This window comes from Penicillium verrucosum (assembly GCF_028828655.1).
Source record: "Penicillium verrucosum strain IBT 35672 chromosome Unknown utg000005l_segment0_segment0, whole genome shotgun sequence".
Lineage (NCBI taxonomy): Eukaryota > Fungi > Ascomycota > Eurotiomycetes > Eurotiales > Aspergillaceae > Penicillium > Penicillium verrucosum.
The window spans coordinates 313,434-336,933 of NW_026643214.1; the positions used below are offsets into that span (position 1 = coordinate 313,434).

Consider the following 23,500-nt stretch of genomic DNA (forward strand, 5'->3'; position numbering starts at 1 on the left):
GGGTCAACTGTATGGCAACGGATTGGTAAGGCGGTAGTAATCCCTGGACGCTGATTTGCCCAGGGCCCGCCCCAAGTAAAACGCCTCGTCAACTTGACTTCTCCTCCAACCTCCAACCTCATCTCCCCCCAATTGACCCTCACTCATTGCCCGCGATGGCCTCTAAACTCTTCTCAGTCCCGCGGGTCGGCCGCCAGTTGATTCACCAGCTCCCCAAACCCCAATACAGAGCCTTCTCCGCCGGCTCGCAACGGTTCAGCGACTCCCTTTCGGTGGTGCGTATTCCTTTCGACCCCTCCTGTGCTTTAAGCGCCAATTACGTCTCAGGATTGGAGAATCAAAGATCCATATACTGACTGTGATTGTCTCCAATAGCACCGCAACAAGCCCAACAACAACCCGACCCTCCCGTTCAAGTTTTCCGAGCAGAACCTCACACTCGCCGATGAGATCCTCAAGCGCTACCCTCCCCAGTACAAGAAGGCTGCTGTCATGCCCCTGCTTGACCTTGGTCAGCGCCAGCACGGCTTCACCAGCATCAGCGTCATGAACGAGGTCGCTCGCATGCTCGAGATGCCCCCAATGCGCGTTTACGAGGTTGCGACCTTCTACACCATGTACAACCGCGAGCCGGTTGGCAAGTACTTCGTGCAGATCTGCACCACGGTAAGCACCTGAAAACAAACCTATTTCCTGTTCTTCCTAATTCTGAATCATCCAGACCCCATGCCAGCTCGGCGGCTGCGGTAGTACCGCCATTGTCCAGGCCATTACCGAACACCTCGGAATCACTCCCGGCCACACCACCGAGGATGGCCTCTTCACATACATCGAAGTCGAATGCCTGGGCGCTTGTGTCAACGCCCCGATGGTTCAGATTAACGATGACTACTACGAGGACCTGACCCCGGAGTCCATCAAGACCATCCTGACTGCCCTCAAGGACTCCGCCACTGCTACCGGTGCCGGTGCCGGCACCAAGATTCCCGCCCCCGGCCCGCTGAGCGGGCGCGATACCTGCGAGAACAGCGCCGGCCTGACCAACCTGACTGAGGTAGTGTGGAACCCGGAGACTATGATGCGCCAGGACAATGCATTGGACGCCGCACCCAAGCAATAGAAGAGCAAAAAGAAGGAATGATTATTAAAAGGAGCTCTTCATTGCCGTGGGTCAATTCCGGATGGGGAGGATATTATAATGGTTGTGTTTTTTTTTCGAATGGACGAGCAAAAGCCGCCTTGGGGCACTGCGGTCAAGCCTAGGAATGATTAGAGGCCACTGCGCCCTTCGCCCTAAGGCGCCTTGAATGATAACCACTCTTGAGGCGTCCTATTTTTTTGTCTGTCTACAACATACCATGTACAGTACGTTTGTTCCTAGCTCTTACTTGGCGTGAGCCCGGTTGCAGATCTGGCCCAGTCGCTGTGGGATATCGGCAGGACCAATCGCAGATTTTTTTTTCATTTCCTCCTTTTCTTATACTGGATGTTGAGCTTGTAGATACCTGGGTACACTATGCAGGATAGTACTCGTTTCTACTGGTTATATGCGGAAACTCATGCATGGTATGAGATATCCACTTGGACATTCTCTGCTGACTGGCTGAGTTAGGGCTACCTGCCTAAGCTCTACGCTATTCGTGTTTACTTACCTGCCCAACTAGTTCATGCAAATGTTTCACAGCAGGCGCTCCATCCCGTGTCAACTCAGGCCGCCATGTAGGTAACCCCCAGGGCTGTTCACGGGTGCACCTGTGTGATTGTATAATATATTTAACCACTCGCCAGTTAGTGCATAAGATAAGAAGCCGATAGTCGCCGTAGCGGTATATGTATGTTAGGCTCTAAGTTTCTTTAGGACTACATAACTATGTACATACGCATCTCAACCTCCCTCATTAAGTCAAAACCGGTCCCGAGTTTCAACATAGCCGAGTAAAAACCAAAGTTCCATTGTTTCCCCTGGGTATAAGTATTGTTTCAAAGTGTCCAATAGTGGGTATAGGTAAGTTGCTGTGGCATCTACAAGGTGTACGTATGCCAGAAAGTGTGGAGGGAGAGAGTTGGGACCAGCCCACTAGTGAGGGGTTGATGCCTGAGGCATAAATTGAAGGCCTAAGGCAATAACAGTAACATAGTACCAATATATCGATGGATACTACCTCAACGTATTACTCCGCTGTATAAAAGCAATATCTGCATCCAATAAGAAAGAGAAGAGAAAATGAAGAAAATGAAGCTACAAGAGCCCTTGTATACCATGCCGAGAGGCCTCAGGTCTTTAGCTCCTTTGGGCAGTTACGGAATTCCTAGTATAGATGTTATGGTAGTTAGTTATACAAAGTGTGTATGCAGTCCTCATAGAGAGATTGGGCTGAAGCGAGATCGATAGATCTGTACGTTGTGACGAAATAAACGAGAGCTGGCCGCTAAGGGTAACTGTCAGATTTCTCAGTCTCCTTCTTAGCTTCTGTAGCTTAACTTCCTTCTTTAACCAACTCTCAACCTCACATTGCACCACACACTTCGACGTCCACAAGACCTCTCTTCACAGGTCATGAGCCCCTGGATGCTCTATTCAGCTTATTTTCATCATCATCGGCCTTATCATCGACCCCTCCATCGACCCCTCCATCGACGCCGTTATCAACATCACCGACCCGACCACCCTACAAACACATACAAATGATCTCAACATATCCATTGCACAGATTCTTCATCCTATACAATCACAGTTGCCTCGCCTATGACGTACAGCAATACGTGTCTCTCTATTCGACGTACCCTATTCGTCAAAATATCTTCAGCAATCAGCTTCGCAGAGCCAAAGCTCTTAGAGCTCGTCCCTACCCTTACCGACCAATCTAACTTCGCACCGTGGTCTTCAGCACTCAAATGCGCTCTCGGCTTCCGGAACCCCGCTAACTCAAGTCAGTTAACGCATGCGGTCAATACTCGGCTTCAACTTCCACTACCACCAACAAGCCCACTACAACCAATACTCTTCTTGGAAACCCCGTTGTACACTACAACAACCTCTTCAACAACTAGATTTGCTTCTTCGTCGGGGTACACACGCACACAAGTCGATGGTTCCATGTTCGTGAGGTGTGTCAGATTTCTTAATCACTTTCTTAGCTTCTGTAGCTTAGCTTCTTTAACCATCAATCAACCCCACATTGCACCATGCACTCCGACCTCCACTCCGACCTCTCCTAACAATAACAAAATGCAATCTCGACTCTACTCCTGGGTTCGCCTTAACAAGCGCTCTATGACACAATTGTTCTCCCCAAAGAAATCTGCTTAGTTGGTGACAGCGCAGTCGAGGAAAGCAGCTTAGCAACAACGTTAGCGATATACCATTTCCATGTGAACAATGGAGAAACTTACACTTGGAGAAGAAAGCATAGCTCTCAGCATTCTCAAGAGCGGCAGAAGAGCTCAACCCGTGCACTTCCTCATAACCGTAAGTCTCAGGACCAAAGATGCCCTTGGTATGAGCCATCTCGTGCAAGCTAGAGGTAGCCTGATCCAGAACACCACAGCCGTCCGACGAGGCAGGGAACTTGGTGAAGTACGCAGGGCAAGTCCTGATTCTCCCGTAAGTTCCATCCGTCTCGCCATAAGCAGTCATGGTGAAAGAGTGGTTGTCAATGCATTTGATGCCATCCGGAGTGCAATAGTAGCTCACGACACCCTTGCTCCCGTCCGTGGCCTCCGTGGCGATCTTGTCCAAGACACCGGCGACGCGGTTGCGAGCCTGCGCATCGCTGGTCTTGAAGAAGCTCTGGAAGAGGTTGTTGGAGTACTCTGACTCGCTGCGGATGAGGTTGGCACCGGCGTGGGCCATCTTTGCGGCGCGAGCGAGTGCGTTGTCGATCATTTCGGCTCTCTCATCAGAGCAGTTTTCAAGGGTAGCTCGTGTCTCCAGAGGGCTGGCGACGGCGCCTGCGATGAGAGGGAGGGCGACAAGGGTTTGGAAGAAACGCATGTTGATGATTAGATGAAAGAGATTTGGTTATACAAATAGAAGAATAGAAGTCTGGTTTGGTAAACGATTGACTAAAAGATAATGAATGACGGCCACCAGGGCTTAGTTATAAAGAGAGTATAGGAGGTAGAAAGAAAGACGTCTGTTAAGGAGAGGATGATCTATCAACAGAGCGCCCCGACCTCGACCTTTTATAAAGTACAACATAGTAGATCACTTAAAACGGTCACAGACATACAAACATAGCTCTAGCCGTTTCATTATGTTTCGTTAATCCTTCTGTAGATTTTTCACCCCGTGTTTCACTGTCGGAGTGCCGATCATGTCAATATAACATAGTTAGATACCGTAAGAAGGCCATGATTGAGTCGTGTCTGCTATCAAGAAATTATGTTGTACTCCATAGAACGTGTTATGGGCACGTCTGGCACGAACATTGCGGCTCATACAAGAAATCAAAACAGATACCTACATGTCGCCTGTATTGTTGTATCCTGTAGTCACCCCACATCAGCCGCGTTTCCTCCTCTCCACTGCAACGAGATGACAGCCAAGACTCCCCTGTCTCAAGAAACATACTCCACCACATGTGAGGATCTCACCCCGTGGCAGCAGCCAGCCCTATGTTGTAGGTTACTCCTATATATACTAAAGGGGTAACAATATTCATTTACAACTATGAGACAAGGAACTAGTTACAACATACATAGTTCATTTGCGCAGGACGTGAAATACCTGCCAGGATCAGAAAAACTTCCAGTCTCTGAGATCTCTAAAACAAGTTGTTCAGAGGCAACAATTTTCTACAATGTAGTTTGACACTTCATTTGAACCCTTGATTGACCAAAAGAGGACTAGTTGGGTGTTTTAGTCTGAAACACTTAGTTCACGATTTAGTGTATTTAGCGTGTTCGTCCCATGGAGATCGAAATCTGAAACCCTTTCTATGTTGTACATGCTTTTCCGTGGAGAACTTTTGATGAAATGAGTTATCAAACCTGAATATTGCTGCCTGTCTAGGGATGGAGTCTCATGACCGGTACGGAGTAGTTCTAGATATCATAGAACCCGAAATTGATGTTTAGATACTTCGGTAACTATGTTGTACGTGTGTGGAGAATGCCGAAAAAGAGGCAGCAAAATCGGCTTTGGGTTTTGACAAGGGATGGGGATCTTCAACTTTCCTCATCGTCATTGTTCTTATCATGCCCAGGTGGTTCTACCAGTATCGTGATTACGGGACACGGGACTTGATGATGATGATAATGAACTTGATAACCTTGAGAAGGAACTTAAATGGTGGCATAAGCATAATACATACAACATACAACGGAAGCACGGGGAAGATCGGTCATGAAGCCATGTTGTATATGCGCTGTGCATTTACTATGTGTATGCAGTGAACTTGGTAGAATACATTGGGGCCTACAATAAGAGAAAAGATGGGTAGATCACAGATGACACCGTGTAACTACAACATAGTTACTAAGTCTGTGTACTAAGTTACTAAGTAACTAAGTAAGTTTCTGAGGTTGGTTGAGGTTGGTTGTTGTACATGAATCATACATGAATTTATTCATCCGTGTCATCCATGTCGACCGGCGAATTTAAATATATAGCGAAAAAAAGGGCGACGGGCAGGTGCCTGCACCTGCCCGCCGCCCTTCCAGTAGGCCCGACCCGGGCCTACTCTGGCAGCTCCTCCCCTTCCATTGCCACGTCCTCTGGCAATACCTGTCCCTCTGGGACTAACACAGGAACACCTTGGCGCTCAACGAGTTTGCCTGACTGAGCTTGTTGGAAGATGTTGACTTCGTATGTGTTTTTCACCAGCATATGATAAGTATGGACTGCGCGCTTTTGTCCGAAGCGCCGAGCACGTCCAATTGCCTGGGTCATGCCGGCTTGGTATTCGTGCTCAGAGGAGGCGAAATAGGGGCACAGGAAGATGACGTGGTTTGCGCATTGAAGGTTCCTAAATCGGATTAGTAATCTTGCAAACAAAGAATGACAGAAAATAGCAGAAAGGGCGACAACTTACAGTCCAGCTGCCATGGAGTTTCCGAGATTCAAGATCAAAGCCTTTGGTCTAGAAGGTGCTTCGGTTTCACCCTTCTTTGGTTTGGGCGGATCAGTGAAATCGCCGATTCCCTTCAAGTTGTTGGCTGTGACCATGCGGTGGTCGATGTCGGCTGCGTCGAGCGCATTCGATGCAACGGGCAACAGATGGCTGGCTTGCACGAAGATGATAACAAGTTCGTCCTCTGGGACACTGCGGATGATTTCAACAAGCTTGTTGAGCTTGGTACTCGGGATTGTTTGGTCTTCGCCGACGAGGGTTTCACCGGGCACAATCTTGGATTGGACAATGTGGGCGCTGCATCCAAAAACGGGGCAGGGTTTGCGTGATTGGTTGCTCGCGGTGTGAAGACAAACTGTGCAGAGGAGGTGACCGCAGGTTTTGAGAACGTTGACATCTTCTTTTTCGTGCAAATTGATCTTGCAGTTTTCGCATGGTGGGATCCCAACGGTTTGGATCGTCGCCAGATGTGTGTAGAATCGGTATTCGCGATCAATGTCGAGGAGTTGCTTCAAGAGAGAGGTGGCTTCAGCGGACAATGCTTTTTCGACAGCAGTCCAAACCGATTCTCCAGTGGCTGTGTTGCCATTCTTCGCGTTCTGTGCCTTTTGGCGTCGCGCCTGGAGCAAATCGCCGATTGGACGGTGTTCGTAAACGAATACCCACTCGGTGAATGTCTCGACGATTGTCTTTAAGAGATCGTTGAATCTTTGGTTGAGTTCCAGGTCCCCGAAATCAACCTTGGCAACGCCATTCAGGGCGTCCTGCCAGTCTTTGGGATTGGTATTCTTCAGATGGCTATACCAAACAGTCGCTGCCTGTCGAGTGATCGATTCCACTTTAGCCCACATCTCGTCAGATTTCTTTTTGTCGTTCACCGAGCCTTTGAGGCATTTGTCGAGGTTCCATTGAGGCTGTCCGATTTGACTTGTGACGCAGGACATGATGAGAGCCTCCTGGGGGAACTGGCTCTTGGATAAAATGGTGTTCAGGGGACCAGGGATTCGTCTCTTGTTTTCTTTGACGGCTCGGAACAACGTATCGTACGCTGTCTTTTCGTCGGGCGACTGTTCGGTGATGACAATGTGTGGTATCACTGGAATGTGTGCGATACGTGCGAAGTTCTGACGCGCAAACCGGTCCAGGAATCTTTGGGCATGTTCTCGGCGATTTCGGTACCAGGCATTGCTGTGGGGTGCCTGGTAATATTGGAATGCCTCGACTGCTGTGTGACTCTTCCGGATATCTCGTAGTCTTTGGTTCTGCGTCGGCTTGTCGCAATCGCCATCGTCATCCACACCAAGATGTACACCAAGGTAACGCGCAATACTCTTGATGTCGGCAAATTCATCAAGACCTGGCGTCCCAGAAAGGATCCATTTGGAGCGTGCCTGCAATGAGACCAGGGATGTATGTCTTTCTTCTCCGGCGTATGTGTATTCGTCGATAACCAAACGGTTGAACTTGAAAGCGTGAAGGAATCCGGCTTTGATGTCGCGCCATTGTTGCTGGGAGTTCTTTTTGATACCAAACTCCTTGCGGTCATCCGTCACGGCTGTTGGTCTGTCTTCACGTTCCTGTTTGTCATCGGTCACTTCTGCCGGGTCTGTCGATTTGCGTTTTTGTCGCTTTCCGGCTGGACGTTCCTGTTTGTCATCGGTCACTCCCGCCGGGTCTGTCGACTCGCGCTTTTGTCGCGTTCCGGCTGGACGTTCCTCTTTGTCATCGGTCACTCCTGCCGGGTCTGTCGACTCGCTTTTTTGTCGCTTTCCGTCTGGACCTTCCACTGGCTTGCTACTGTGCCTCCGCTTCCGCTGGCCCACAGAACTCGCTGTTCCGGTCGAGTGTCCAACACCAGATGCACCAGATCCATTCAACCCGGCGTCAGCCTCGGAGTTCAAACCATCTCCGGCTTGTGCTTCTGCATTAGACTCGTCACGACCATTATTAGCATCAGCGAATGCCTGGCCACGGAGGCGTCGAGAGGGCACGTAGGTGAAGTCGGCCTGTGTCTCTTGAACTCGGCGACGTCTGGCCTCCAATTGCTGGAGCATCGCCTCAGGCCCTTCTGTTCTCAATATGTCAACGGACTCCCGCAAGGAAGCACGAGCGTCGTGGAACCAGCTATCGAAATTTCGACCTGTTCCTCCGCTCGATTTTGCGGGAGCCCGGGGTGTTCCGGTAAATCGTTGAAGTCGGCTGCAGTACCCATCGCTTGCCAATGTAGTCCATGACAAAATCACGATATCTGCATCTTCGACATCCCGGATGGTGGGGTTGTTGAATGAATTTATCACCAAAACTTTGTATTTCCCTGCGAGGAACTTCTTGATCTCCGAAACCCACTGCCTGAGAACGTTGTTGGGTACGATGATCAAGGTTGCTTTTGTTGGGATCAGCCCGTCGTCCTCTTGGGGTTTGGTGTCGCTTTCATACTGCGCGTCGATGAGACCAAGAATGATGGCTGTCTTGCCATATCCAACCTCGTCAGCTAGCACGCCACCGCGAACAGCTTTTGGCATTGTCGCTTTGGCTTCAGCGCGCCAGGGCATCAAGGGGAGGATGGATTCTTCAACTTCCTCTTCCATGAATGGTTCCATGTTTTCTGCTTCTTGTGAAATCATCCAGCTCAATGATTGAAGCTGTTCCTCACGCAGTTGAAATTTGAAGTTGGGAGGTTGTGGCGAAGGACTGCAGTTCTCGTTGCCCTTCAAAGTAAACCTGTCAGGGGTGGCTTGACTCATATCAGGGGTTTTTTGAGCCATGTCGTACGCATGAGGAATAAGTCGCCAGCGAGATGTGACTGTCTCGCGGCTTGCGGTGCCAACCAATTTTCCATGTGCCTGGTGTGTCAGAGCTTGAACATTGAGGGTGAAACGCAATTCAGCGTCTCCATGTTCGTTGATTCGTCTGAAGACCAAGAATGGCGAGGGTCGGTTTTTGATAGCACGCTCGTAGACGGCAGCGTCCTGGGGATTCTCATATGGGATGATTCGGCCTTTGTTGTCGCGACCCCAGAGGATACTTGGGGTGGGTGGGTTGCAGGTGTTGCAATTGCCATTTGACTCTGCACAGTCCAGACGGATGATTTCGTTCCAGTCTTCAAATTCGGACCACGCGGCAATCTTTGGGAACAACCAGGCGAGACCTTTCAATTCTCTCATGGAGACATCGGGATTCCAGGCTTGCCAGTCGGAATTTGCGTGAGGTAGGTTGAGAATCGCTGCAGTTGCTGACAATGAGGTAAGGGTAATACAAGCATTATGACAGTGCTGGTTTTCAAACGAGACTTGGGTTCCTGGTTGCAATGTGCGGAGGATGATCTGCTCGGCAGGACAATGGTTCAACTGCGCTTTGGGGGCCTCGGCCCATCGACGGCAGAACGCTGTTACATCTTTCGAATCCAGGGTGACATCCAATGATCTCCAAGCTGGTGATAACTCGGCGATCGTCATTCTCACGTCGTATCCAGGAAGGCGGCTGTGGTCAAGAGCAAACACACAGGCATCTTCATCAGGGGGTCCAGTCTTCGTTGGGTCAAGGAATAAGAACATTGGGGGCGCATGGGCGGTGGCTTGTTTTCTGTACAATGCACCAAGCGCTGTTCCACAGTCAGGGAGGAATTCGTAGGTTCCTCGGACGTCGTGATCAAGAACTGCGACATCTTGACTGGATCCTTCAACGAGAATACTGTCCCAAACTTTCGAATCAACAAATCTGGCAGCTTGGAGACCGCACTCGGATTGGAATGAGCGGACTCGGCTTCCTCGGCCAGAAATATGAAGTGAGAATGGGGTGCTAACGGGTGAACAAACTTCCCATGTACCCCCGACAAACGACCCAGAGGTGGGACTCATTCTGGCGATTGGCTTGGCTAGCACTTGTCGGATGACGCTTCTTGTGCTCGCGGACTTGGGGGGGCTTTGCGTACAAAAGCCATTGGATGGAGTCCGGACCGATGTCAAGGAACAAGCTGGAGTGCGTGCCATCATAAACGACTCGCCATTTTCTTCCGCGCTTGATCTCGTAAAACCGGAAGACGTCGGTCACAGCTGCCTTCACGCACAGAATAAAGTCGGGCCAAAACTGGGGGAGGTTGTCGGTAGGGTAAAGGGTTCTAAAAGTCTCGAAGTCCAACTCGGACAAACCAGACAGCATAAGCTTCATGGGAACAAGTCCCTTCAAATTCGCTATAAACTCAGACGGCTTTTGTCGAGAAAGTGGGGAAACACGCAGATACGAATGCGTGGGATTTCCACGGCAGGATTTGCAAGCGGTATGTCCGCACAGTGTGCAACTGAAGATTGAATCTTGAACCCCAGTCTGTCTCTCGCAGGAACAACACAGAACGCTGCTCGCTGCCTTGGCGTTGAGAACAGAATGGTCGACAAGGGGGGCTTCGGCGATTTGGAAGTTGCTTCTCACAAGGCTGTGGACCTCGCTAGGGACGAGAAGGGACTTGGCCTCCGCGTCGCCGGGGTTGGTTGAACCCCCCTCATCATCGTCAAGAATCTCATGCACGGCTATCAGACCAGCCAGCATGATTGCACACACGACTGTACTCGTCATTGCATTTCCTGCCATGTCCATCAAATCGGCTTGGGTTTCTCTCGTGAGTAGCATTCGATCGAGAGGAAGACCTTGCAACGAGAGGGCTTCCGTGCCAGATACGGGCCCCCCCCCGGGTGGTCACAAATGGGATGCCCTTCGGCGTCAGGCACCCCGCGATCCCGGACCCGGCAAGACTGTCGTTCCCTCGATCGACTCCCTGAGACAAGTCGATCCAACGCCTGTGAAGTGAACTGTTAGTAAAATATTCCTGAAGTGAAAGTGAAACTGAAGTGAGAGAAGATTGAAAAACTTACTCCTTGAAGTTCATGTCGTAGTCCTGCAACATCTTCTTCAAGAAATTCATATCTGCAGTCTCCCACACTCTCTCCGGCTGCGTTTTCCAGAAACGGTGCCAGTAGAATTCCGGTGCCTTCAGATCGTTGACTCCGGGCAGGGATCGAGTGATTGGCCTCTCGATGCCTAGTTCCAGTTCGCCACGGTGCCGCTCGTGACGAATCTGGTACTGGTCCCAGCTCGTTTCGCTTCTGGACTCAAGGCGGGCTCTCATCTCGATGAGCTCGAGTCGGCGGTCGTCATCACTCAGCAAGAACAACCCCACCGGCGCACTCGCTGGCCGTTTGAATTGACCAGCGAGCTCACAAACGCGTTGAGTGACATTTTCAATGCCACTCTGGTCCATGGGGCCTCCAAGCAGGCCCGCTGCTTCCAAGCGGCGCTTGTCAATGACCACCATGTACCCGCGCTCGCGTGTCTGCGGGATGTAGTAATGCTTTGTGTCGACATTGACACAAACCGACATGTATCCGAGCTCCTCCCACTTTCCCTTCATCTGATCCCAGGGAGCATTCCGGACATTCTCCTGGATGACCATTCGGGGCCGATATCTCTCCGCGTACCGCAAGAGACCGTCGAACGTCGCTCCCGACTCGCCGCCTTCCTGCAGCGTCTTCTTGCGGTTGTTCAACGGAGAGAAATCGACACAGGCAGTTCCAGCAACTAAGATGTCGAGGTCACCGGGAATCACTTCCGATGACCCGTAGGCGGTCCGCCTGTAAAGTCATAGTCAGTATGAGAATCAAGTCAGATGATGGTGAAGAGGTACTTACGCCACGTCCCCTCCAAGTTCGGTGATGTCCCGAAAGAGGATAGGGGGGCGGAAGTTCCGTTCAATGTATGATTGCTTGAACGGAACTATCTCGCAGCTGAAAGCGTGCGAGACCCGTAGTTGCTGGGCCTCTGCCAAACCTGTCGAGGTAATATTAGCAATTGCTCCATGATCACTTTCCGGGTGGGAACCAAGCAAAAAGTGAGAGATATCAGAGAGAAAGGTGAGAATCAGGTGAATATGAAACAAATGAGATATCAATACCAGACTGAAGCCAAAGTCAAGTCAAGGTAAGGAAATTAGGGCAAGGGAGGAGACATGTGACTTGAACGCGCGACTGAGGTGACCTCAACCGTGGAACCACCCACAAGCACCTTGAACATCGAAGCAACAAACAAACAAATGGAGAGAAGACATGAGACAAAAATAAAGACAACACTGCACTGTACTTACCCGTCTGAATCAATTCCAGGGCTAGAAGCGGGGCTTCCGTTCCTGAACACATTGTCGCCACCCGAAGTGGTCGACTGCCGAGCCGTCTGAGGACATGCTCGAATCCCATTTTCAGGGCGTTCGATGCCATGTCAGCGAAAATTTCTGTCAGCGTATGCAGAGGCGGGAGGTCACTGGCTAGATACCGACCCCGAGGGATCGGGAATCCCCGCCGCAGCTCAGGAATCTCATCGGCCCGGGCCCTAGGCTCCTGATCATCCGTTGCCAAACCAACCGCCGACTGCTGCTGAGTAACCCCCTTTGACGCCATGACCTGCGTTGGTGGAGGGGGAGAGAAGATAAGGTGGTCGGAGTTTAGATGATACTGGAGATCCAGTCAAAGAAGGGGAACACGCCGAAAAAACCTCGGAAACCGAGGTAGAAACAGTGTGCAGATGACCTAGTCACCGCTTGAAAGCACGAAGCAAAGAAGCAAGAAGCATGCAATTCAATGGAAGAGCGGTGATTGTTGTGAAAGGTGGGAGGGGAAAAAAAGAGAAGAACAACAGAAGGGGACGTGACAGGCCTATATGCGTGCTGGCCAGGCAACGATGACATCGTGTCTCGTCTCGTCGGGGCACGATGACATCGTCTCGTCTCGTCTCGTCGGAATAGGTAGGCACACAATGCGACAGTCGCCTATTCCCACCCCATTCACTCCCGCCCGATTCGGCGCGACAGCATGTGACGACGATGACCTGCGCTGAGACGTACACCTGCGCTGGGATATACTGCTGCCGGCGGTAACCAAGTGTGTATACTCTGGGGCGCTCAACTGCGCCCACACCGAGGAGTACACCCGTTCCGGGACTACGATATCAATACTTGTGTTGAGCAAGCAACCTGTTGAACTAGATTACTACTATGTGGGGGGAGAGCAGAGGAAGAATTATTAATTGATTAAACTAAAAATGCAGGGGGTTATATACCCTGCTAAAACCATCTAAACATTGCTCAGTTATAGCAAACATGCATGCCTGCATGGGAGATTGATTGTTCAACACATCCCCCCCAAGATTGAGCATCAAATCGGTGTCGTTTTCCATGGGTTTCTTTCTAACCAATTCCTCTTAAAGCATCGGTATCTGGCGTACAAAACTTTATCGTTATTCGTATAGAACTAGAACTAGCATTAGTATTGGCATTGGCGCTAGTATTGGTAACTCGCTCTGGCTCTAGCTTTGGCTCTAGCTACTATCCCGAATTGGTAGTTAACGATATATTTAAGATAGTTGCGCGGTCCGATCTTGATCATGAAATAGTATTTTTATAATCGCACTCTTGCAAGGTAAATAACACTAGAGAATGAATGAATGTAGATCTCGGGATAGTATCCTCGATGATCGAAAAAAGTGGTAGTCTTTCCCTAAGCTAATACGCTTTTAGGTAGAGCCGGGGGTAGCTAAGCCTATTCTTAGGCTAGCTACCCCAGCTTGATGAAATTGATGAATGATTCAGGGGTTGAAAGATGGCTTCATAGCCTGTTGAGCAATCCATTGATTTAGATTACTACTGTGTGGGAGAAAGCAGAGGAAGAATTGCTCTTGTTGATTAAACTAGAAATGCAGGGGTTTTATATACCCTGCTAGAACCATCTAAACAGTGTTGGGTTGTAGCAAACAAACTAACAAATAGCAAATAACAAGCAAGAGGCTCAGTCTGTAGCAAACCTGCATGCATGCATGGGAGATTGTTCAACAACTTGGGTGATCTCTTTGCAATGGACCCCAATCCCCAATCAAACGCTGGAGCCAAAGTAGTGGAATATTGCTTCCAAGAACATGCTTCTTGTGGCAATACAACTGGAACCGGGTGGATAGACTATTGGCGGTCATTATGGGTTCTTTGAAGCAAATCGTAGTATATTCTTTCAATGGCAGATATATCCAATATAGATTGATAGACAAGAGGTTCAAGCAACACTATCTGTTATCTTGGGTGACACAGAATGTTTCCATGGTATAAACTATAGGCCTATAGTAATGGGGCTATTATGGCAAATTGCATATAGGAATCAATGTCAATGAGCTTACGCGCCTCTATTATAATCATATATTGATGTTGGCATCTGGTATCTTCTCTGCAGCCTTATGAATTGCAATTAAGACCACGAATTATACTGGTCTTCAAAGTGATTGGTGCCGGTTAAGATGGGTTAACAGCTATTGTAGGGAATCTCATTGTAAAAGTCTGCCAGCCATGGCAAGAGAGTGCCTAGAGTGTCAAGTCTAAATCTTGCCAATGTAGCTTTGTTAAGCTGACGAAGGTGAAACAACCATCGGTCCACGGGTTTCTCTCGCACTGACAAACGCGCCTAGAACGTCCGCGGGTTAAAGCATGTGGTAGTCTCCGAAGGGGCGGCAAGATAGATATTGATTAGAGAAATAAAAGGACCGAGAGAATCAATATATCATTCTGTCACTATTATGAAGGTAGAGAGAGCTTGAGATTGACCCGGTATGCAAACCAATGGGAAAAAAAAAGACAAAACCCCTTTGCGCCACCCAATCGCCTAGTACAGTGGCATAAGAAAAGGAGAAAATAAAATAAAATACTGGCCAAGCCAGGCTTGCTCTTGACGAGCAAAGCCACAAAATATCCGTATCCATATGCAGTATCAAGAGGAGAATACCCTACCGCATGCCGCCCTGCATCAATTGCTGGCGTAGCAGCATGATCTGGCTTCTTTCCACAGGAGGCAAAGCATCAATAGTAGCCTGGGGCATGCTGAGGACTTGCTGAAGGAGCTCCTCCTGGCCGTGCATCGGGGCGGCAGGTTGAACAGGAGGAGGGGCGAAAGGAGTTCCAGTGACAGGCGGTGTAGAGATCTGACCAGGAATACCGTACGGTTGGAATTGTTGAGGGGTTGGTTGTTGAGGAACTTGGGGAGGCTGGGCGGCCTGTTCGACGATGGAACCAAGCAGCTGGTATTCAACCAGATTCATGAGGAGTAGCGCCTGGAAGACGGCATAGGCGAGCTGAGGCGCTTGGCGCAGCAACTCAGTGGCGCGCGCCGGGTCGGCAACCGCGAGAGATTTCATTTGTGTCAGAACATCGAGCAGTTGGTTTGGTGGGAGGGATGCGAGAGTGTGAGAGATGGCGTTGGGGCAGTCGATTTGAGGCGGGAGTTCCACGCCTGGAGGGAGAGGAGGCAGCGGCGCGGAACCTTGAATCGGTTGTTGCTGTGTGGGATCTTGGTTCATCATTGGTTGCGACTGCTGCGAGTAATCTGGAGGAACGGAATCCTTCTCGTTGTTGTGAGGCCAATCAACACGGATCTTGCGGCCCATGACTTCGTGATCGTTGAGGTTGCGCACCGCCGAGGCGGCGGCATCGGCGTCCGCAAAGTCTGCGAATCCATAACCCTTGGGCTTGCCAGTCTCCGGGTTCATCATCAACCGGAACTTGGTAACAGTACCGGCCGTGCTGAGGATATCTTTGACTTGTTCCTCAGTGAGGTCTAGAGAAAGATTAGAATCCCGAAGGTTAGACAGAGAGCTACATCAACATACTGTAGGGGATATTCCCCAGGAATACACTCTTCCCAGTCCGATCGGGTGCCATGATTGCAATAGGGAATGAAATGCGAGTAAGAGAGAGGCAAGAAGTCGAGGCAAGCAAAGAAACGATGATTCTGCCCGACTTTCTCTTACCGCCCGCGACCTCACCTCATCCGCTCGAGCATCATACCAAGTTAGTCTCTATCCATCTCCAATACTTTCCGCTCACTTCCACACATCATGTCTCAAAATCAACGGGAGGCTTGGGAGCGCCTGCAAGTTATGCTGTCGAAGCGCAAGGCCGGCTTCGGTGGCGGATTCCCAGCCGGTGGTGGCCGAGGAGGCATGGGACTTGTCGGAACTCTTGTTCTGGCCGGTATTGGCACTTACGTCGCCTCTAATGCTCTGTTTAACGGTATGTTACACTTCTCTACTCAGGCTACTCAAGGAATCAAACTTCTAACAAGTTTCTAGTGGATGGTGGTCACCGTGCCATCAAATACTCGCGATTGGGTGGTGTCCAGAAGGAGATCTACAACGAAGGTATGAAAACTCACTAGCCGAAGACAAGAGCTCTCTCTGACATTTGAATGACTTTAGGAACTCACTTCCAAATTCCTTGGTTCGAAACCCCCATCATCTACGATGTCCGCGCAAAGCCTCGCAGCATCCCTTCTCTTACCGGCACCAAGGACTTGCAAATGGTGAACATTACCTGCCGTGTTCTATCCAGACCCCGTGTGGATGCTCTCCCCCAGATCTACCGGACCCTTGGTCAAGACTTTGATGAGCGTGTTCTGCCTTCCATCGTCAACGAGGTGCTGAAGAGCGTTGTTGCTCAGTTCAACGCTAGCCAGTTGATCACACAGCGTGAGAACGTTGCCCGTCTAGTGCGGGACAACCTGGCTCGCCGGGCTGCCCGTTTCAACATCGCTCTGGACGATGTATCCTTGACAGTACGTACCTTCTCCAGATCTAGCTCAAACGGCTTCTAACACGGTATCTCCACACAGCACTTGACCTTCTCCCCCGAGTTCACAGCCGCAGTTGAGGCCAAGCAGGTCGCTCAGCAAGACGCTCAGCGTGCTGCATTCATGGTCGACAAGGCCCGCCAAGAGAAGCAGGCCTTCATTGTCCGCGCACAAGGTGAGGCCCGCTCCGCCGAGCTTATTGGTGACGCCATCAAGAAGAGCAAGAGTTACATCGAGCTCCGGAAGATCGAAAATGCCCGTCACATTGCTCAAATCCTGCACGAGAGTGGTGGCAAGAACAAGCTCTACCTGGACAGCCAAGGATTGGGCTTGAACGTCAACGCCCACACCGAAGAGGGCAAATAAATTCATTCCGCTTGATACTTAATGGCGCTGCTGGAGGGATGTGAATTATTGTACAAATAGCTGGATTACCAAGCATCTGAATGTGGTCTCTTCTCTATTACTTTTCAAGTTTTCTTCAAACATAGTAAATTTTTGGTATGTTGTAAATGGTGGCTGTAGATCTCCCAGGCTGATATATATTTTCGCTATGCGGGGACGAAGGCGGCGAGACGATTTTTCTGGTTCGGAGGGGCACCACTTTTCGGTCTCATAACAGTTCAACATACTTGACTAGCATTAACTAGCAAGTATCACAATTAATTCGTGAGTATCCGTTGCAAAAAAAAAAAAAAAAAAACCAGCTAAATGCCTTGTTTGGTGAAATAAATCTTCGCGAACCCCCACTAACAGCACCTAGATCATGCCCGAAGTCATCGATGATACCGCAGTGCACCTCACCGAGGTCGATATCGACCTTGACGTGCAAGAGATCCTCCTTGCCGCATCACAGCATGACCAGTCCAAGCTGCGCCAGCTCCTCCGCACCCAATCCATGCTGCCAGACGCCGCAAACGTGAAAGATACAGAGACCGGCTTCTCACCTCTGCACGCTGCAATTGCCGCCTGCGAGCCCGACACAGAGATCGTCGGCACCAATGGCGCAGCTACCTCAAACTCGAAACCCAGTGTGGACACCGAGACCGTGAAATCAGCAGTGGAGACGGTCAAGTTCCTCCTGCAGGAAGGCGCTATCTGGAACGACCTCGACGCAAACAACGAGACACCCGGCTGTATTGCGCGTCGCATCGGCGCTCTCGAGCTATACGAGTTAATCGTCGACGCAGGTGTCCGCGCAGAGTTACTGCTGAACCGCCTTGACGCATATGAAGAGCTATCCGATGACGACGACGAAGAGGAGGAAGCTGAGGCTGAGGCTGAGGCTGAGACTGAGGCTGAGGCTGAGACAGCACCCGAACTCGTCGATGCCTCCGCCGAGCCCGCGACAGAAACCACAACCACAGCCACCACAGCCAACCCCGAAGTGTCCAACTCGCAGTATCTGGAGTCGCGTCTGAACATCTCGAACGACCGGATTCTGGACGCAGACCAGAACGGCGTGATGATGGCCTGGGAAAGCGATATCATGCGCAAGTCCGCGAAAGCACTGCTCCCGACACCCGGACTGAGAGTTCTGAACATCGGTCACGGGATGGGAATTGTGGATGGATTCTTCCAGGAACAGGGACCTGCTGTGCACCACATCGTCGAGGCGCACGAGGAGGTTGTTACGGAGATGAAGCGACGCGGGTGGGATACCAAGCCCGGTGTTGTTATCCACCAGGGTCGCTGGCAGGATATTCTTCCTGGCCTTGTTGCGGCTGGGGAGTCGTTCGATGCTATCTACTACGATACGTTTGCGGAGTCTTATGGTGATTTCCGGGACTTCTTCTCTGAACTGGTTATTGGGTTGTTGGAGCAGGAGGGTCGGTGGGGATTCTTTAATGGTATGGGTGCTGATCGTCAGATCTCATATGATGTCTACCAGAAGGTTGCGGAGATGGACCTATTCGAGGCTGGATTTGATGTTCAGTGGGAGGATATTGCTGTGCCCAAGTTGGATGGTGAATGGGAGGGTGTGCGTCGGGCTTACTGGGTTGTTGATGATTACAGATTGCCCCTGTGCAAGTTCATGGATTAAAGGACATATTTTGGATGATTTCATGGAAATGGGATGTTAAGCAAAAAAGGACCTTGGATGTCTATGACTGAATGCGACGCTTGAAAATGCTATAGAATGGCTAAAAAGGAACAATGTACAAATGGTATCACAGCTGAATCAAATCCACCTCGGAGAAATCTGGAGGACTGCGACTGAAAATCGTCCGACACTTGCCGTCTAGCGCCTGGTACTCATTGCTAATCCAGACATGTTTGCTGAATCGTTGTGTTCGGTACACTTCGTCATCACTTACGCCCAGATCGTCACGCGGAATCCAGATGACAGGGCGCTTGGCGCGAAGGGCTTCGTGCTGGAAGGCACGTTGCACCAGCTGGTCACGCTCATCGGGCGTAAGATCCTCTAATTCATCGTGGATACCAGCAAAGAGGGCCTGGCCAACTGTGTTAGGGGCTGGTCCCTGGGCCTCAGTGTCCTGGGCCATCTTTTCCCGCATATTCCGTAGTGTCGGGGTGGAGGGTGTTGACTTCTGGCCGAAATATTTAGATTTCCGGTTTGATGAATTGGAGGCCCATGATGGGCTTTTGTGTCCAAGTTTCGGGGTTGACAAAAAATCCGAATTCTGTCGTTTCTGGTCTGGGAAATTTGTCTCCAGAGGTTTCAGCTCGATGTTGTCTCTTATCCCCTTTCCATGGTCGTGCTCTTCATGTTCACGCTTAGCGAGGGTGTGTTGAATATCACCATCCTCGTCATCGTCATCGTCAAGAGCGATACCGAGGCGAGCGTGCTGAGCACGTCGGAACTCATCATCGCGTCGAATAGCTTCATCTTCCAAGGTGATGGGCAGATATCGGATCAGTGGACTGAACGCTTCATTGAGAAGAATTTGGTAACCGGCCGTCAATATTAGAACCACGACCATACAAATAGCCTGTCCCTTACAGGCAACTTCGTCATCCGTGTCCCGAACCAAGAAGAACAAGCCGATCAGGCAGACTTCCATGACGTAAATTCCAGTGAATAGCTGGTTAATAGCTCGAGGGAAAAGAAGGCCACCGGTGTCAAAGCGGAACTTGGTGACATATAGTGTGTTATAGCGATAGACGAACCAGAACAGGCCGAAGGTGATGATGTTAAAAATCAAAATCAGAGGTGCGATCACACAGTAGATCAAACCTTGGAGAATGTCAGTCAATAGATTCAATCAAAAAGACGAGACGACATACCGATAGAAGCTAGGGTGGTGTAGACAGGGAAGAATGTGCCCCATTGCATCTGATTGAGGTTTGTCGTTCTTGCCCACTTCTTCCGGGCAGTAGAGTCCAGAATTGGAGCCAAGATGAACCAGCTCACCAGGCCGAAAATTTGTACAAGAGCACCAGCGCTCACAGACATGGCTTGTAGAATCATGTAAGAGAAGAAGTAGTTACTAGACTTTGGGATGTTCACTGCGAGCATCTGAGGCCAACTGGTCACATCAGTGACGTTCTCAATAATTGTCGAGAAACTGGAAGCGATGGTGACGACCAGGAACAGCTGTACAAAGAGGAAGGCAAAGTAATAGTTCTGGACGGTGAGCTCGATGGACATGCCAGTGAAGAGGCCTTGTGTGCGGCTCAAGAAGCGAAGGATTAGAGGGAGCAGTGCCATCAGGATAGCTAAACACAGCGCAGGAAGGATACCCTGAATGGCTGAAATGAACCAGTCTGGTAGCTTTCCAAGCCAGGCAAGCCACGGGAATGCTCCCTCCAAATATGCCAATTGCGACAATAGTCCGGTGAATGCGACGGGGAACGCCCATCCAACGACCATTGCACAAACTAGTGTGATGATGCCGAAGGAGCGCAGGTATCGTTCCCACCATTTGATCGACATATTATCCCAAATGACATCGTCAGGAGAGATTTCCACGACCCGGGGTGCCATCTGCTTGGGAAGGTGGTGGCTGACAGCTTGGCAGGCCATGTGGGCGGCAACTTGGTGATTGAACTGGATGAAGGCCGAGTTCATCAAAGGGAACTTCTCAGGGTGCTGTTGGTCGATTTCGATCTCCAGATTCAGACGAGCGAGTTCCTTTCGACAGTAATCGATGGTATCAACCTTTTGGCCTAAAAGCCAAATAGAAGGCATCCAACTCCAACCAAATATGGGTAGACGCATGGTATCTCGTTCCTTGGGTCGGATGTATTCTTTCCACAGCGGCTCTCCGTAGTCTTCATTTTCAAAGTTTTCATTGTAGGCGATGGGGTATTCTTCCCCTTCCACTTTGTCCCCCTCCTTTCGACCATGTTCGGGTTTTTCGCTTTTGTCGGGTTTCTTGAGGTCATGACGGTGTGCATCAGTTACAGGCGTTTCAGGCGCAGTCAGTGGATATTCGTCAGTCTCACGCACACCCTGCGATTTTGTGTGAGACGACTTTCGTCTCCAAAATGGTGGCTTCGCCGGAGTCGTTGTGTCAGAACCCATGGTGTCATCCTGGCCCACATCCTGTCCTGATTCCGATCCTATGACCTGACCTAAATTGAAACTTAAATGCTGACTTCGTCGCAACCCTACGGGCCTGTCGGGTGTTGGAGCAGACTGGCTGTCAGAGGCAACCGAGCCGGGGACTGGAGGATTGTTTGGACGTGGCGGGAGGGTGTCTGTAGTTGCGGAATTATCCCGACCTGGGGGGCTATTTGAACGAGAACGGGGCGGGAGGATGGTGTCGGTATTGGCAACGAAGCCCCCCGGATCGAGACAAGGGCTTCTCAAAGCCTTGCTCAACCTTCTTGAAGCCTCCAAGCACAGTCTTTCCCAGTTTTCCCACTCCTTGGCCAACTGCGCCAGCGGCGGCAAAGGCAGGGTCAAACACTCGGCGAGGTCCGTCCTCCGACCGTTTCTCTTGAAGAACTTCTGGTTGTCCATAGAGAATTTCTCGTACCGTGTGGGCCTGATGAGGATTACCAGAGCTGACACCAGGACCCATAGCCATTTGGGAGGCCCGTTTGTCGGCCGCCTTTTGCTCCTTTTTCTCTGCGCTTGATTGACTCTTGCCGGCATTCTTTGCCTCCGCCTTGGCCTTTTTGAGCTGTGCCTTCTTGCATTTTGCAATCAGATCCGTCTCGGCACTTTCAAGCTGGAGAGCAAGATCGTTTCGTGCTTTAACTTTCTCGTTCAAGTCGTCGAAGTTGCGGTTGAGCCAGATGTTTCGCACGCCTCCAGGGAAAACGTCGAAAAGCCTATCAAGTGAATCTGTGTTGAGCCAATCAGATGGGATAGAAGTTACCAGAACGGTGGTGGCAGAAGCACGGAGTCGATGCTGGGGAGACGTCAGGTAGGCCTGTCGCAGGCGAATGTAATTCCGAAGTTCATCAAAAAATACAGCACAAACATAGACAATGGCAATCACGGCCATTACCAGATGAGCCCAGTACCGACTGGTGTGATCGGGGGTTACATTACCCCAAGCTAACTGATCCAAACCAGTGACGGAATACTTCGCGCCCGAGTTACCATGTTCGTATGTCTGGCCCTTGCCACCAAGACGATTGATTGGGAGCAGAACGGGTAAAATCACGAGGCCCATAGGAAGGAAGATCTTCAAAAGCATGCGCAGATAGCGCAGGAAGAAGTATGCATCTAGCCCACATTTTTGGATGAATTCCGAGCTGGAGGTACGAAAGACTGGGACAATCCAACGGAAGAGACCTGGCGGTGATGGGTTTGTGCGTTCTCTATCTGGTACCAAATAGGTTCGTGGTTGACTAGATATTGATTTCGGTCAGTCCAATGTCCGCACTCTCCTTCCCGGTGGAGGACTTACTATATACGACTTAGTTTGCCCTTTAGCAACAGAAAGAGGAGAAATTCAACAACAAAGACGACGATGGCCGTCGCCAGCGACGCCAGAAAAGTCGAGATGGAGACCCCTTCAGCGGTTCGGCCGTGGCCACCGGTGTGTTCCAACGCCTCCTCCAAGCCTGAAGGCATGGTATGGTGATCGGCTCGGCTCTTGCCGAGGGAAATTGGACCGTGGAGAATGGTGAAACTAGGACGCTGAAAGGGGTATCGAAGCAGCTGTCACCGCAAGAAGCATCACGAGATCTTGTTATAGGCACCGATGGGTGTTGAAAGTAATCGCCTGTTGACTGAGGGGTTGAATAAGAAGGAGCTCGGTGATAAGAGAAAAAAAAATCACAAAGAGAAATCCACTTAAGCAGACCAGCAACCTGATCAGCTGGGGGGGAGGAGAGAGTTAATAATGTCGATTTTTATCTTTCAATAATATCGTAGTTGATGAGGTGAGTGGCGCCAGGATTGAGCTAGCGGTCTCAAGAAATTGAGACGTTGAAGAACAGGGATGATTGGAGGAATCGTGGGAGGGCCGATCGAGGATACAATGACATCAGGCGCTAGGTGAAACAGCTAACTTAAGTCCACGGCGGCTTTAGATTCTGAAAGGAGAACAAATATTCCTGCTTTATGTAACTTAGCGCCTCAGCGTTTCATATTCTATATTTATAACAAGGAACAGTGCCTTTTTTTTTGTCTATGACAGGTTGATACATCATGAATGTGAATGCCTACAACATAACTACATCCAACATACAACGGTAGTATTGAAGCCGGGGAGGAAAAGAAAAGAAAAGGGAAAGAGCGGTGATTGGCCCACGGGTTAAAGATGTGGCTGTGTATTATGTAATTGCCAAAAATCTCCCAAGATCCACCCAAACACCAGCCACAGCATCAGGCACTACATGTGGCTGAACTTAAAACACGTA

At 50.2% G+C, this 23,500-nt stretch overlaps 7 protein-coding genes across 7 annotated transcripts; 3 read left to right on the forward strand and 4 right to left on the reverse strand.

Moving 5' to 3' along the window:
* Positions 1–155: 155 nt before the first annotated feature.
* N7516_010966 (complex I 24 kDa subunit family protein) lies at positions 156–1,120 on the forward strand (the record flags this gene model as incomplete). The annotated part of the gene is made up of 3 exons (XM_057223684.1): positions 156–275; positions 376–666; positions 722–1,120. The coding sequence occupies 3 exons, from the start codon at positions 156–158 to the stop codon at positions 1,118–1,120; spliced, it is 810 nt and encodes a 269-aa protein (XP_057068824.1).
* Positions 1,121–3,306: 2,186 nt separating this feature from the next.
* N7516_010967 (putative metalloproteinase) lies at positions 3,307–3,994 on the reverse strand (the record flags this gene model as incomplete). Its single annotated transcript, XM_057223685.1, has 2 exons — positions 3,307–3,338; positions 3,394–3,994. The coding sequence occupies 2 exons, from the start codon at positions 3,992–3,994 to the stop codon at positions 3,307–3,309; spliced, it is 633 nt and encodes a 210-aa protein (XP_057068825.1).
* A 1,686-nt stretch (positions 3,995–5,680) lies between these two features.
* N7516_010968 (putative SNF2 family helicase) lies at positions 5,681–12,514 on the reverse strand (the record flags this gene model as incomplete). The annotated part of the gene is made up of 7 exons (XM_057223686.1): positions 5,681–5,969; positions 6,036–9,872; positions 9,901–10,597; positions 10,629–10,864; positions 10,940–11,695; positions 11,753–11,891; positions 12,205–12,514. The coding sequence occupies 7 exons, from the start codon at positions 12,512–12,514 to the stop codon at positions 5,681–5,683; spliced, it is 6,264 nt and encodes a 2,087-aa protein (XP_057068826.1).
* A 2,362-nt stretch (positions 12,515–14,876) lies between these two features.
* Positions 14,877–15,807, reverse strand: N7516_010969 (putative polyadenylation factor subunit CstF64; the record flags this gene model as incomplete). The annotated part of the gene is made up of 2 exons (XM_057223687.1): positions 14,877–15,703; positions 15,756–15,807. The coding sequence occupies 2 exons, from the start codon at positions 15,805–15,807 to the stop codon at positions 14,877–14,879; spliced, it is 879 nt and encodes a 292-aa protein (XP_057068827.1).
* Positions 15,808–15,983: 176 nt separating this feature from the next.
* Positions 15,984–17,080, forward strand: N7516_010970 (prohibitin subunit PHB2; the record flags this gene model as incomplete). Its single annotated transcript, XM_057223688.1, has 4 exons — positions 15,984–16,158; positions 16,218–16,286; positions 16,344–16,699; positions 16,757–17,080. The coding sequence occupies 4 exons, from the start codon at positions 15,984–15,986 to the stop codon at positions 17,078–17,080; spliced, it is 924 nt and encodes a 307-aa protein (XP_057068828.1).
* A 400-nt stretch (positions 17,081–17,480) lies between these two features.
* Positions 17,481–18,758, forward strand: rmt2 (protein-arginine N5-methyltransferase; the record flags this gene model as incomplete). Its single annotated transcript, XM_057223689.1, has 1 exon — positions 17,481–18,758. One exon carries the CDS (start codon positions 17,481–17,483, stop codon positions 18,756–18,758), a length of 1,278 nt encoding a protein of 425 aa, XP_057068829.1.
* Positions 18,759–18,885: 127 nt separating this feature from the next.
* On the reverse strand, positions 18,886–22,709 carry N7516_010972 (putative DUF221 domain protein; the record flags this gene model as incomplete). The annotated part of the gene is made up of 4 exons (XM_057223690.1): positions 18,886–19,913; positions 19,964–21,632; positions 21,661–22,483; positions 22,543–22,709. The coding sequence occupies 4 exons, from the start codon at positions 22,707–22,709 to the stop codon at positions 18,886–18,888; spliced, it is 3,687 nt and encodes a 1,228-aa protein (XP_057068830.1).
* Between the last annotated feature and the right edge of the window lie 791 nt (positions 22,710–23,500).